The 14878-nt window shown below is 42.4% G+C and overlaps 1 protein-coding gene across 1 annotated transcript in view; it reads right to left on the minus strand.

Annotated features, from left to right (window-relative positions):
- Window positions 1-557: 557 nt before the first annotated feature.
- The window catches only part of LRP2 (LDL receptor related protein 2), a 196484-nt gene continuing 182163 nt past the window's right edge, over window positions 558-14878 (minus strand). The window contains exons 71-79 of the mRNA XM_035698279.2: window positions 13202-13321; window positions 10883-10973; window positions 10019-10086; window positions 9712-9829; window positions 8909-9038; window positions 7966-8067; window positions 5747-5854; window positions 2321-2392; window positions 558-2134 (exon numbers count right to left, since the gene is read on the minus strand). Coding sequence (XP_035554172.2) covers window positions 1973-2134; window positions 2321-2392; window positions 5747-5854; window positions 7966-8067; window positions 8909-9038; window positions 9712-9829; window positions 10019-10086; window positions 10883-10973; window positions 13202-13321 — 971 coding nt within the window. The 3' untranslated portion in view covers window positions 558-1972. The remainder of the gene's footprint in view (window positions 2135-2320; window positions 2393-5746; window positions 5855-7965; window positions 8068-8908; window positions 9039-9711; window positions 9830-10018; window positions 10087-10882; window positions 10974-13201; window positions 13322-14878) is intronic.

The raw sequence follows: 14878 nt of genomic DNA on the forward strand, positions 1-14878 counted from the left end.
CCAAGCGCAGGTTCTCTTGGCTTCCTCTTACTCTTCTATTCACACTTTCTGTTGGCAGATGCCACCATCCCCTAGTTCATGCATCCAAATACACCCCACTGAAGCTTGAATTCCAATTTGGAACAAAACCCTCTCCAGCTGCGACCATCCTCACTGCTCTTCCGTCCGGCTCAGCAGGAGTTGCTCTAAGATCCCTCAGCAGTGGGTACTTTCACTGAACTCTGGAACACAATTAGATCCGAAAAGGGGGACCTGGCACAGGGCCTGGAATATAAGGAAGAAAAACAGGAGGTGGAAATTGACTTTGAAAGCAATTAAGGGGGCTGCCTACTCAGAGTTCAGGTGGGAACCTAAGGAGCTGACTCCTCTCTGAGATTAATTACCCCACCAGGCCTGTCCAGGCTGGATGTGCTGTGAATCCCTCCTTCTCACCACCTCCCTCAACCCTGGGCACCTCTAGTTCTCAGGTGGCCGGCCCAGCACTCAAAGCCCCAAGCTCTTTGCACAGTGAAATACAACTAATTCATGAGCTGGTCTTAAGAAGCACACCAAAGAAGTTGATAAAATACACATTTATTAGAAATTTCTCAGCAGCATCATTTCCATTTGCTTTTCTAATCAAAGTACATTTCAAAAAAATTATAAGCTCCCAAAACATGAACCACAAATATTTTGAGAACTCAGTAATAAAATAATCAGTAGTACATGTTTCATCCATCCATCCATCCATCCATGCATTCATTCATTGTTTTAAAAATGTGCAATATTAGCACAGAGAGCCAGAAATGCTACTTAGTATGGAAATTGTACATTCCTGTCATGGTTCCCATTGCGGAGACTATACCCACTATTCAAGAGAAAAATCTAGGCTCTACAGTACATTCCAATACAAATGTACGATTTACGCAAAAGGACCTAAAAAAAAAAAAAGGCTCAAGAAGAACAGTTTCCCTTTCTATTCATGTTCAACTGAGGAAATAAATAGTCATAATGATATTTTCACACACAGAAACGAAAACCCAGCTGAGGCTTTGCTTAACTGGTATTTGTTTTGCACCATCCTTGATGAAGACACAGATTTGGTTTTAGTAATTCAGCTGTTGAGCTCCAGTGTCCGGGGTAGGTAACCACCTGAGATGCCAGGAAGGATGTAAGATACCCTAGGGTCCATCAGGCACAAGGCTTCACTTGATTAGATACAAACTCTTTGCAGGACACCTGTACTTCATGACACAGAACTTTCTCATAGATGTCACAAATAAGAATGTTGCCTTGGCAGCTAGTGAGGTAACACACGTGAAAGTGTTCTGGCTAGGTAGCACAAACATGCAGAAGGGTGAACCTGAGTTGGTTTTCTACCTTCTGCATATCTCAGGCGTCTACAGTCAGATCCAGATGTCTGTACAACACATGGCACCCTCTATCCATATGCCTACTAATCAGGTTACAGGTAATATTGAACCTTAATTAAGTGCCGAGGCGTAAAAATGGACCCAAGGGTGAGGCCTGGATTCCTTTCCTGGGTAATTCTATAGGGAATAGGAGTGGTACCCCTTCTTTAGACATGGCTAAAGGGCCCCAAGTCAATTCCTTTTCTTGTTGGATCATTTACTGTGATGATCACCAACCAATTCAGCAGATATTTTTATCAGCAAATTTAATGATGTGATAATCTTTGCAAAATTTACAAATGTACAATATATTTATAGAATTACCTTCAGATAGCTTCAGTGCAAAGATATACATATAGTACATTGTGATAATTATTTGTAAAAATATGAGACGGCGTAAGTAAAAAAGAAAAAAAAAGACACACAAGGCAGAGTTTCCATGGACACTTCCAACTATAGGCAAACCGGGAAAAAATATATTTTTTTAATAAAGTACTGAATGTTAACTTTTTCTTCATCTGTTTGTAAAAAATATATGTGCAAAAGTGTGTTTCTAATTATTCCCTAAATAGCTGGCACAGCTATACCTCAGAGTCTTCTCTAACAAGGTTTGCGGTGTCTGTAAAAGTGTCTTCTGTTGCAGTATAGGTTGGCACTGGATCTCTCTTTGGAGAACTTTTAGCAAGGACAGAAGGCATTGGAGGTGGGGCCACAGCAGTGCTATCCTTCTGTTCATTCTCCATCTAAGACCACAATGAAACACATTATCAGCCTTTTTTTCCCAACATGACTAGAAACAGTTTTGTGTGAAGAAAGCGAATTTTTGCCAGTTTGCTCAGAATAATCTGTGTATATCCAATTTAGCCAAGCAAATGATTGCTAAGGAAGAATGCCGAATGCTCGTGCTAAGAAAAATTGTCAACAATTACCTCTGCGTAGATTGGATTTTCAAAGTTAGTGGTTGGTTTCAGTTTTCGTTTGAAGATATTCCATTTTGTTGCCTAAATGGAAAGAGGGAAGCAGAAAACTTTCAGTATCGGAATTTTTTTTTTTTCCGTGGATTTGTTCCCTTGGGTAAGTTTTAAAATGTCTTCTTAGTAAAGGAGAAAGCAAATTGGGACCTGGGACCATGTGACCTGCCCCCTGGGTAAACTGTTCAGTTCTTCCTTAGATGGTCCCCAAACAAACTGAAAGTCTTGGGGCTCGTTTCATCTAATAGTTCCAAACACTTCCTTGATTTCACATGTATAGTTGACAGAATCTGTGTGTACAGAATCTAGAAACTTTGACAGAAACAGGCAAGAGATTTCTTCAGAGGCTGCCAAAAATTTAAGGAAAAAGCCAGACTGTTCCTCTCATTTCCTAAAATGATGGCTTGATCCTTGGTCAACTCAAGGATATCCCTTCTCCCCCTTCATCATTTCCTCCTGTAATCAAAACAGCCACCGAGATAACAAAAATTAGCATTTATCGAGAGTTTATTATATATCAGGGGTTAATCTAAAAGTTTTATAAGTTACCCAACTCCTTATCCTGGCAACTTGGTGAGTTAGGTACTCTTATTTTACAGATGAGGGAACAGTCACAGCAAGCTCATATAACCCAATGGTAGGTGGAAGAGCAGGGAATGATTACAGGACTCAGAAGCCCATAAACTGAGGAACCCAAAGAGAAATCACCATGGACTATGGTGGGTAGCCCAGGTCTTGCTGAAAAGCTGCCCATAGTGCCAGTGCTGGACACAGCTCTGGCTGCCAGATGGATGGAGACAAAGGAATAGAAAGCAAGGGAACAGTCACTCCACTCCAGCAGGTCGCTAAGGTAGCACGTATGCTCTAGGGGTATCTCTTGCTCTGTGAAAGTAGAGGGCCAACATGTGAAGGAGCACGGGGTGCACAAGACCACAGAAGACCATTCACTGTAACCCACATATAAGTGAGCACCTACTCCATACATGGCCACCACCAAGAAAATGATGAAGACATTCAGGTCAAGAGCCTGGCCTCGGGGACCTTACGCTTATGGAATGGGCTAGGTGGAGTTAAGCGATTACTAACAAGAGGAACCATGGTGATTTTCATTTTTATCTCCTTGGGAAATCTGATGCACGTCAACAGGACTTTTGGGAAATGGATAGAACTGAGTCACAGGAATTCATGTTCCTTGATTTGAGTACTTTGAGCCAATTTACTGATGAAAGATAGATTTGTGAGCTTCTTTGGCACATCGACGTTAACCTAAGGAGATCCTAACCAAGTGCCTCTACAGCTTTAAGCCACATGGGCTGCTTTCTCAGTACCCAGGAGACAATTGATACAGGGAGATCACCAGATCTACCATGGAGAACAGATGCTAGAGGGTCTCAGCCTTACCCGATTAAAAAAAAAAGAGCTCATACACTGCAAAGATGAAAATGAGAAAGAAAGGGACTATAATTGGTAAAGATCCACTCTCATTTGAAAAGCCTTTCAGTGTTCATTTTGTTTCTGATGATAGACGTGCAGGTCAGAGGCTGCAGCCTCCCCACCACATTCCCCTTCCTGCTCAGGCTGGGAAGGAGTTCTGTCTAGTGAAGAGGATCACTAGACTTGAAATGGACTGGAAAAGAAAAATAAGTGGAGAATATAAAATAAATCTGGCCCTGCCTTGGGCTTGAGTCTGATTCAGGGAACATTCAAGAAACATGACATTGTGACATTCAAGTATTTTGGAGTCTGTGGAAAATTAATCTCCAAAAGCCACTTTTAAATGTAGGTTAAAGAAAAAAAAGCAGTCCCTTGAAAAATAGGAAACTGAAAATTCCTTTCTAAGACAATATTTGTATGTATCTGGTGTGTGTGTGTAGAAGGAATGCGTACATGAAATATAAAAAGGTAGACAGGGACCTCTGTTATAAGCTCTTTATTACCATTAATTTTTTTTTTTTTTTTGAAAAAGAGAGCAAGTAAGCGGGTTGGGGAGAGGCAGGTGGTGCGGAGGTGGAGGCAAGAGGAGGAAGAAGAAGAGAGTCTTAAGCAACCTCCATGCCTAGCACGGAGCCTGCCCCTAGAGCCCAAGGCAGGGCTTGATCTCAAAACTCTCATATCATGCATGACCTAAGCCAAAAACAAGAGACAGATGCTTAACTGACTGTACCACCCAGGAGCCCTCATTAGCATGGATTTTATTCAACTTTTATTTTGATCCAAATAAGCTGAACAGGAACCAGTATCTGAGGTGCTGAAAATCTAGCATGACTTCCAAGTTAACTCTGCAGATACCCATTATGCATATAGATCACGCAGTTTGAGAAATAAGGATTTTGAAATGGTCAGATTTCTAACCACCCTTGGATTTGTGTTTTCACATTACTTTATAGAAGAAGTCATAGAACCTTAGAACTGAGCCATTCCAGATCCTTTTGGTCTCAATTGGGAATGTGGGGGGAGGCAGAGTAGAGGATGACTTCTGGAACCACAGTGCTCTGGGGGAGACACTACTGACACTTAACCGGACAGGGGCCAGGAATACTAAAATGGCCTGCAATGCACAGAGTTTTGTACCACAAAGAACCGTCTCACTTCACATGCCAATAGTGACCCAATGAGAAACATTAAGACTCTAGAACCCAGAGGTGAATAGTTTGTCCAGATCAGACAGCTAGATCTTATTTAGCTTCCTATGTATCCATTAAAACCAGTGAGAGATTATACATTAACACAAAATTTTACATCAAACATCTACTGAATTTCTTTCTGTGGACCAAATAGTCTAAAAATTTCATGCCTGAAGGCATGAGATAGAAGTATCATCAGTGGTCTTTTTTTTCTCTTAATCTCCAGCGTTAAACACTGTGCCTGGCACACCGAGGGCAATAATGTTGGTTGGTTGGACGTAGATGGATAAATGAAGAGTATAAAGTAGTGCCATCTCGTGGTGAATACAGGTAACAGCAGTAGAGCTAAGACAGGACATTCTGGAAACAAAGATGTTAACACTATAGAAAATTTGCATTACGTAAAAAAGGAAAGGGTCCTTGACACAGTGAACTCTTTCTTCTTACGAAGTCATTCTCTAAAATCAAGCATCTTTGGTCTTAAGAGCCTAGGTCCAGAAGACTGTCACCTTTCTTTTCTGTATGGTCTCCCATGTCACAAGGGATATCATTCCTATCCCAGTCAATGTAAGAAATGTGGCTTTAGTTAGTGGAAAGTTTTCAATTTATTATTTTTTAAAGATTATCTTTATTAACTGCCTCCATATCTTGGGTCCGTGAGCCTATCAGGGTCTCATTAATTTACCTTAGCATCAGTAAACTCCGCAATTCCTAAGCCTTTTGCAAATCCTGTATCATTTCAGTAGCTGGCCACTGTTACCTGAGTTCCATCAGCACTTGGGGAAGTCGGCTTTGTGTCTGGAGCTATTTCAGAAGGGTTTATGGGACTTCCGTAGTTCTGGTTATCCACATTTCCAGAAGCAGTAACCTGTGCACATATGAAAGGACATTACAGGTTTGAAAGCTGTGAAGTTTCTTAACAACTCTGGTTCTCTTTACTACCTTGCTTTCCCACAGGCATAAGGTCTCTCTTACATGAGACCAATTCCATGGTTTAGGACTAAACATCATTCCCATCTCCCCAAATCAGGAGCACCTATGTCATCTATGTCATGCCTTAATCCTGGGAGGCAAACACATCTCACTTGGCAATGACAATGTTACTTAGTAATGTGTTGTCCATGCGCTCTCATTCCCACTGTTGACCATATTTTTAAGTGAACAACTTTGGTTGTATTTTGGCAACCAGATCCTAGAGGAACAGCATGAATTATTCCCAAACTCAGAATTGAGAATCTTATCTTTGGATATTTAGAATAAAATTAATAATCTGAGAGAACTCCTTAGAAGAGGCTGAATGTTTGAAACAAGAGGCATAATGGAATTAACACCCCTCTAGACATTTTCTGTAACATTCATGTGATTCCAAGTTTTCCTCTTAAGTCCAAATTACCATGAATATGCAATAAACAAATTACAAGATAAAAATTCACTATTTTTCCTATATTTCTACATTCACTGTTTCACTTCTCAATATGGATGTGTGGTTTTTGTTTTTTTTTTAAGATTTTATTTATTTACTCATGAGAAACAGAGAGAGAGAGAGAGAGAGAGAGAGGCAGAGACACAGGCAGAGGGAGAAGCAGGCTCCATGCAGGGAGCCCAACGTGGGACTCGATCCCAGGTCTCCAGGATCACGCCCTGGGCCAAAGGAGGCTCTAAACTGCTGAGCCATCTAGGCTGCCTGAAAATGGATGTATTTAAAAATGCCTAATGAGATGCCACATCTATTTTATCGCTACCTGGCTATCAAAGCCTCAGGTAAAATGCTTTCAAGATGCAATTATTTCTGCTCTTAGGAAAGCTATTCATAAAATAAACACTTTATTTTTAAAATGCATCATAGGGCAGCCCCGGTGGCGCAGCGGTTTAGCGCCGCCTGCAGCCCGGGGTGTGATCCTGGAGACCCAGGATCGAGTCCCACATCGGGCTTCCTGCATGGAGCCTGCTTCTCCCTCTGCCTGTGTCTCTGCCTCTCTCTTCGCTCTCTCTGAATGAATAAATAAATCTTTAAAATAAAATAAAATAAAATAAAATAAAATACATCATATAGGGGTGCCTGGGTGGCTCAGTGATTGATCTTCTGCCTTCAGCTCAGGGTGTGATCCTGGGGTCTTGGGATCGAGTCCCATATCAGGCTCCCTGTAGGGAGCCTGCTTCACAGGGAGCCTACTTCTCCCTCTGCCTGAGTCTCTGTCTCTCATGAATAAATAAAATCTTTAAAAATAAATAAATAAATAAAAGGCATCATAGCTTATGACTCCAAAAGAAGTTTAAATATTAACAACGAAACCACATATCACAAAGGCTGTAGTAGTTTTTGACAAAGGAAGGACAGGCTAATAGTTATAGACATTAGAAGTGGTGTAGGAGTCACTGACCCAGATCCAGTGAAAAGTTCTTTCCCTTCATCTATACACCTACGTCAACTCCCTGCTCCTCTTAAAAATGAGTGAGCAACAGGGCTGCACCAAAGGAAATTGAGATCTCCACCTATCAATTCTGGAGGCTTTTGTACTTTTCAGTAAAGTACAGGGAAGGCAAGCTAGGGAGGTCACCTCAAATAACACCCTTGTGATACCAATAAGAACCCAGAGAGTATACCCAGTCCCCCAAATCTCTACATAATGACCTGACAATCATTCACTTGTTCATTTCACAAATATTTACACAGAGTCGATGTGTGCCAGGCACTGCTTGCCAAGCCCCTGGATGGACTCATAATTCTTGCTCTGACCAGTCAGAATGAAAAGGCTCTTGGTCAGCACCCCATGAATGGCTGCTAAACCCCAGAAACTATGCAAAAAGTTGGTGTCACATCCTTGGGTCAGTCCTGTGACTGCATATAGTGAAGCTGAAGAATGGAACACTTGTGTTTCCTTCCACTTGAGAGAAAGCTAGGAGAACCCTAAGAGGATATTATTCAATAGAACAAGATACAACAGCAGCAGCACCCGAAAGAAAGGACTGATTTCTCACCTGGGTTGGCTGAACCACTTTGATATCACTGTCCCTGGATGCATACATTGGGTTTTCAAATATTATGGGCTGCTTCCCCATCTCCATGGCAAAGTTTTCACTCTGATGGAGGAAAAAAAAAATCTGGTCTCTACACAAAGAAAGGTGCTCCCCTCGTACTTGGAGCAATGCCAGGTACTATGCCAAATTTACCCAAAAAGAAATTACAAAGAAAAATAAAAGGCAGGAGTCTTAAGGCTTCCATATAGCAAACCATTACATAAAGTTAACAAACGCAGTCATTTATCAGATCAAGGAAATGGAAACACACTGTCTAGATCCATGTCGTCTTTGGCTCCTTACTACAAATATATCACCTTGGGACTGGGTTTGCACAACAAATAAAAGGGTGGGTCGTGGAAGAAGAGCAAAGAGGAGAAGAGGGAGATGGGAAAGGAGAAAGAATGGATAATATTGTACTTTTATGCAGGGGCAAATATGAAAGATTTGGGGGGAAAAGAGAATAGTGAAAAGAATTTTCCAGTAATGATATAGAGACTGTACCAGTCCACTTCCCAAAATAAACCTGGTAACCATTTGGTCCTAATACAAGAGGTATTACTGTACCCATTTGACAATCCTTTTTCCTTTCACATACAAAGAGCCACCACATAAAAAAACACCATGCTCTCTTTCTACCCTCTCCCAAAAAACATAAGACTGTTTAAGATTCCCATTAAACATACCACTGCTTACGATTCAACTGTAACTGAGAGTAGGGGTTGAGTTCAATTTTATTACTAATATTTTTAGAGACCTGCAACAAACTTAATGTTTCCTAATTTTATAAAGACTATACTGAGAGGCATATTGCTTCATCTTTTTTTTTCTAGGTTAATTTTATACTCTCTAAAGTGTTTCTTTTATAAAACAGTAACAATGACAACCTTGCAACCACACTCACCATCACCATTGATCTGTCAATAGCAGACTCGGGCCCAAAACCAGATACTCCAATATCCATGTTAACATCTGCTCCTGATCTGAAGGTCACCCCATTTCCATTTTCAGAGGATTTAACTAGACTGCTTAAGCTGAAAAGAAGAAATTGAAACAATGTGGTTTTTATAAAAAGATTTTGTTTAGTTATTCATGAGACACACAGAGAGAGGCAGAGACATAGGCAGAGGAGAAACAGGCTCCATGCAGGAAGCCCAATGTGGGACTTCATCCCAGGACCCCCGATCATGACCAAAGCCAAAGGCAGACGCTCAACCACTGAGCCACCCAGGCGTCCCCAGTATGCTATTTTTTAAACAACCTTTTGCAATAGTTCTCTCTCCCCCGTATTGCTAAATCTTCCTTAAATGGAGTGCCCGATTCCCACTCTGATTCACACATCAAACACGATAGGAAGTTGCCTGACCTACGGGGAAGTGTTAACACACATTCCTGCGTGTTGGAGATCTAAGAGAGCCCACTTGGCACTTGCAGGAATAAATCCTGGCCCATCCCACAGACTGTGCTCTAGCCTACCCTGAATGCCCACCAGTGGGCACAATCATTTGAATTATAAAATGGGATTTGCACTCAGGCTTCAAAAAAGAAGCATTTGATTACGAAGTTGTGATTTGAAATGAATGCTTTAAGTTCATCACTTTTTGTTTCTGCAGAAAAGGTAAGCTGCATGCTGTGCTTTTTTAACTTAAAAAAGAAAAAAAAATCACCCAGGCTTCTAAAATCAGTATTTCCCATAATGAAACTGACCTCGGTAGCTTGGGCAGGGAGGGCAAAAGGGAGCCAGTCCTCCTGTAGTGGAAAAATCCTAAGGCTGCCAGAGCTCCAACTATGATGATCAAGATGATAGTCAACAGCACTGCCACTGCTGCCATCAGAGAGGGAATAAGAAGTGACCATATTAGCATGTGGAAAGGGAAAGGAACCAAAAGACTTAACAGTGGAAGCTGGAGGTAGGGCCAATCATTCTTGGAAGCCCGAGTTAAGTAGAACATAAACAGCATTCAGCTTAGGAGCTGTGGGGCATCTCCAGGTTGCTCACATTCTTAAAACTTACTTGTTCCTGGAGGGACGCCTTTTGAAAGCCCTATTTCACAATATTTTCCCATGTAGCCACTGGGACACCTGAAAGTAAAAGAAGAATTGCTCACAAGCTGTGGCCGACTTAGGCTTCCGTAGTTGCTTTACGAACACATGAGGCAGAGAGAGGTTTGACTGAGCAAATTACATGGAGAACAGTCAGTTTATTCTACCAAGGGATGGATGATGGGCAGAGAACAGCAATCTGACCTTGAAATCCACTTTCAGTGGTGTGGCTATGACATCTACGGGATCATCAAATAAGCCCGGTGGTGTCTACCCTACAGAATTCTTCAAGAATAAAACTGGGAACCATGATTGTGTTCTCTCTTCTGACATGTATTCATTAAATACATTTTAAAGACCTCCATTTATCTTGCTCCATGTAAGAGCTTTCTCAATAATTCTTTTTTTCCAAATCTTTAGCCCAATCTCTGCTCATCAAGAGTATTTGGGCTGAAGCAGCTCTGCTGACAACTGGTCTCCCACAATCCAAGCGTAATTAACACCAGATGAGTAGAAAAATGGGGTCATCACTTCTCTAACTCCTTGTTAGAGTTGGCCCACAATCCTCTGGCATCTCCTGGGGGAGTGTTGGAGATGCAGAATCCTGTGAACGAGATGGGCATTTGATCCAGATGATTCTTATGCACAGGAAAGTTTGAGAAGCACTGCCTTAGTTTTCTGTCGGACTCTCCCAGGGAAGGGCAAGCTGGTCAAGATGTGAAAATTAGTGAACTGGCCAGGTTCTTGCACTTGTTTTTTTCTGGCTACTTTGTCTCACTCAAATTCCCCCAGAAGAGACAAGGCCTCCAGCTCAGACCTCAACATTCAGACTTACTTGCATTTGGGGAGGTCATTCTCATCAAAATAGCAATTTCCTCCGTACATACACCTGCATGGGGGGGGCATGTTGATGGGACTTTCGATGGCTGCAGAAAGGGAAAGCCATGCATGTGTTAGTGTTAGTCAGCCACGTTTGGCAGAGCACCCAAACCATGCAAATCTGCGTGGGCCCAGGGTCAGGATGGGGAGCGGTCGGGGTGGGGCAGCGAAGCAGGTGCCCTATCAAAACGTTACCTTCCACTCAAGTCCCCAACGAATTTCTTATCAGTAATAAGGTTTTGGAAAGTAACATACATTTGGTGGAAAGAAAGAGGCAATTTATAGCATTTTTTCCCCCAAGATAGTAGAGAGATGCTACACTCCAGAACGTACATTAACGTTTAAAAGAGACTTGTGGTAAAGGAATCTCTTAGGACATTCATGTCCTCATGCGAAGTTCTCAGAATTCTCCTCTGCAAGCCCAGTGAAACACAAAAGTTCAATTTGGGCACACTTCAAAGTCTCGACCGAAGCTTCCAAAGCATCAGAGAGCCATCGATCAACTGACAGAGACACACAATGCAGAGGCATGAATGCCTGGCAGAGAGCTGGTTAGAGATGTCCTATTTTTTAAGCCCTCCAAAACTGCCCTTTCTCTGGGCCCCTGCTCTAATTCAGCCCCCACAGACTCCCTGGTTGTGCCTGATGGGGTTGTTAGTGTTCCCACAGCTCATACCTAGAAGATGCTCGGTGAGTATTTATCATGTGTTCACTTATTTCAGGAGCTCAGATGTCCTGCTAGCTCAGTCCCTCAATCTGAATCTCTACTCAGATTTTACTTTATCAGAGAGGCCTTCTCGGAACTCTGTGTAAAGGCAAGCCAACCCCCACCCCACCCTCATCCCTCTTTCCCTGCTTTAGTTTTCTCCTTTTTTGTTTTCACCACCTGCCATTATATATCTGGGGGAGGGGGGTGCTCTGTTTATTGTCCTATTAGAGTATAAATTCAACAAGCACAATCTGTTTGTTGTGTTCACTCCCAGCACTTCGTTATCTCCCACATTTAGTGCCTGGCACATAGTAAGCACTCAATAAATACTTATCAAGTTAGCTAATTAATATACCAAACCAAGACTTCATATGGAATGACTAACCACCATCAGCATGCTCGCTTTGGTTAAGTTCTTTCAAAAAGTGAATTACAGTAAAATTCACTTGGCAAGAAATATAAGTGAGGAAAGTAGTAGATGAGGTGACAATTTGGCCAACACTATCCCTGAAGTGTCAGAACCAATCATCATAGGACAAATGTCAAAAGCTTGGAATCATTGTTTGGTTCAAAATATTGCTGAATATTGAAATCTTGCCAGTATCTCTCCAGTAGCCTTGGGGATGAGAGTAGGGATAGGGGAAGGGGAGCAGGGGAAGCAGTTTTTTCCCTTTAAGTTCATTCTCTAAACCTGCCAACTTCTCAGCCTCCTTGGGAAGAGTAAAGGTGGGGCCTGTATAACTGCTTTGCTCCCCCTGGTGGCCAAAGGTGGGTAAGCAAGGCCCCATCCACTCAAACTAAGGGACCTGAGCCACAAAATGGGCCACTAGTCAATTGCAGGATGATTTTTTAATGTGCGTTATTAAGAATTGGACACTAGGTAGGGACGCTAGTCATTCCCCATGGTTTATACACGCCTTAATTTAAGAGTCATTGAAGAAAGGTATTGCCAGGAATAGATCATCCACAGCCCTTGGGATGAGAAACCACTGCTTCCTTATTCTGGCCTCCATCTCCCAACAACATAAGGTATCTTTTAAAATGTGGCCCTTTTTCACTCATCACAACTTTTAAATGAGCATGTGTGGAGAACAGTGACCCTCCTCTTGCCTTCCCATCTGTACTGGATAAGGTCCCCCACCTTCAGGAACCTAGTTCCTCACTTGAGGAACTCCAGTTAAGGCCGATTGAATTATAGAGCAACAGATATCCAATATGGGGTAGAGAAAGGAGGTAAAGGCCTTATAGAAAACCCACTTCCAAATATCTTTACAAAACAACACAAGAGTAGATTTGAGGGGACTGAGTCTATACAGATCCAAGCAAATAATTCTCAGCAATCATTGGGACACCAGTTCTGTTTGGCTCCCTAAGTCCCACTCAGCTTTGTTCATATTTCCCTCTCTCTCATCCCTCTGTTGAGCCACTCCCACTCCATCCTTCAAAGGACCCAGCACACAGGGATTTTTCAGGCTCTTGCAGAAGGTGAAATGCAGATAGGGAACCTAGTGAAGAAGGCAGAGGAATATTCCCAGGGCCCCGTGGCTGCCCCAGCAGTGCCCCTACCTGCGTTACAATCAGTGATGCTCCCTTCTATAAACGTGGAGCCCTGGGGGCAGGCACAGCTGTAGCCTCCGGGTCTCAGGAGGCAGAGGTGACTGCAGACATTTTTACAGCGGTTGGGCACTGGAAAGCACATGAGAACAGTGGTTAGGGTCTGAGGAGGGAATGAGTATCCCAACCAAGGATATGCCCATCAACTGAGTTGTGGCCCTGCCAGGTGAGATCAGAGCCCAGGCAGTGTCCCAGCCCCTGGAAGCCACATGCCACTCACCTCAGTTACACTGCCATCTCCCGGCCTCCCCACCAAAGTGGCACAGTCCCTCCATCCTAATCCTGTATCACTCACATATTCTTTGGCATTACTTATCTCCTCCCTTGTCCTGGCAGGTTTGGAAGGTAGGTGTTTAGTCCACTGCATGACCTCAAAAACTAATTAATGCAAAGCACTTTGAGATAGTTCAAAAGACCAGTAAGACCCTATTATTATACCAAGATTTGTCATTACCATAGATCATAACGTATCCAAATCATATATTAGATATGATTTCTACCCCCCCTTGTAAGAGGACTTTCTTCTGGACTTTGGTTCTCCTACTTGCAGGACAAGGGAATTTAAAGCTGCAATTTCCAGAATCACCTGGGAACGATTCACAACTATTGATGCCTAGTCACAGAAATTCAGATTTAAATTGGTCTAGGATGCAACTCAAGTGTTACCACGAAAAGCTTCTCAGGTAATTCTGGAGTCTTCCGAATTCTACCTTAGCTTATGTTATGATATCTCCAAGGTATAGACGATCTCTAAATTCCTTCTCAGACTAACATTCTGTCAGAATGGTTAATGGGCTGATTCTCTGTCACCCAATATGTAACCACAGACATAGCAAGGCTATAATATAATAAACCATATTCCAAAGTCGCACTCAACATCTGCCCATCTTCTTCAGCAATCTAGAGCAAAACTTTTCAAACTTGAATGTAATACAAATCACCTAGGAAATCTGATTCAGAAAGGGTGGGTAGGGCCTGAATGTCTTGCATTTGCCACCAATTCCCATAAGATACCAGGGCTACCAGTCCATGGCCCACACTTGAGTAGGGCCTTAACCAGTAACATCAGCATCAGTTGGGAAGTTGTTAGAAATGCAAATTTTTAGGCCACTCAGGCATATTAAATCAGAAACTCCTTAGGTGGGGCCCAGCAATATACATTCAACGAGCTCTCTAGATAATTCTGACACATGCTAAAATGTGAAAACTATTGGTCCAGAGTAAAAGCTAATCTGGCACAGCTGGGCTAGGTCTCTGGCCTACACAGTAATCAGTACTCTCTTATGGGGGCCCAGCTGACTCCAGATATTCCTCTAACTCCTAGGTAGCCTTCTCTACAAGGGCCAGAGAGCGGCTCATGATAGGTACTGTGTTCCCCCTCCTGTCTTTAGAACTGCCCAGCACAAGGGACCCAAGAACATGGAAGACATAAGAGCTATTTTATCAGTGGGGTTTCCTGTATGTTAGATGAAAATAAAACCTCTTTATACAGTTTTGCAGATTAATTGAAGTAACAGATGTCTGAGTGAACAGTTGAAGGGAGGATTGGACTTACAGAGCTTAATAAAAGTCTATTTCCTTTCCTCACTTCAAGAATTTCTCTTCCCTTTTACCTGACTCCATTTGATG

Source organism: Canis lupus, chromosome 36 (genome assembly GCF_003254725.2).
Source record: "Canis lupus dingo isolate Sandy chromosome 36, ASM325472v2, whole genome shotgun sequence".
In the NCBI taxonomy this organism is placed as follows: Eukaryota; Metazoa; Chordata; class Mammalia; order Carnivora; family Canidae; genus Canis; species Canis lupus.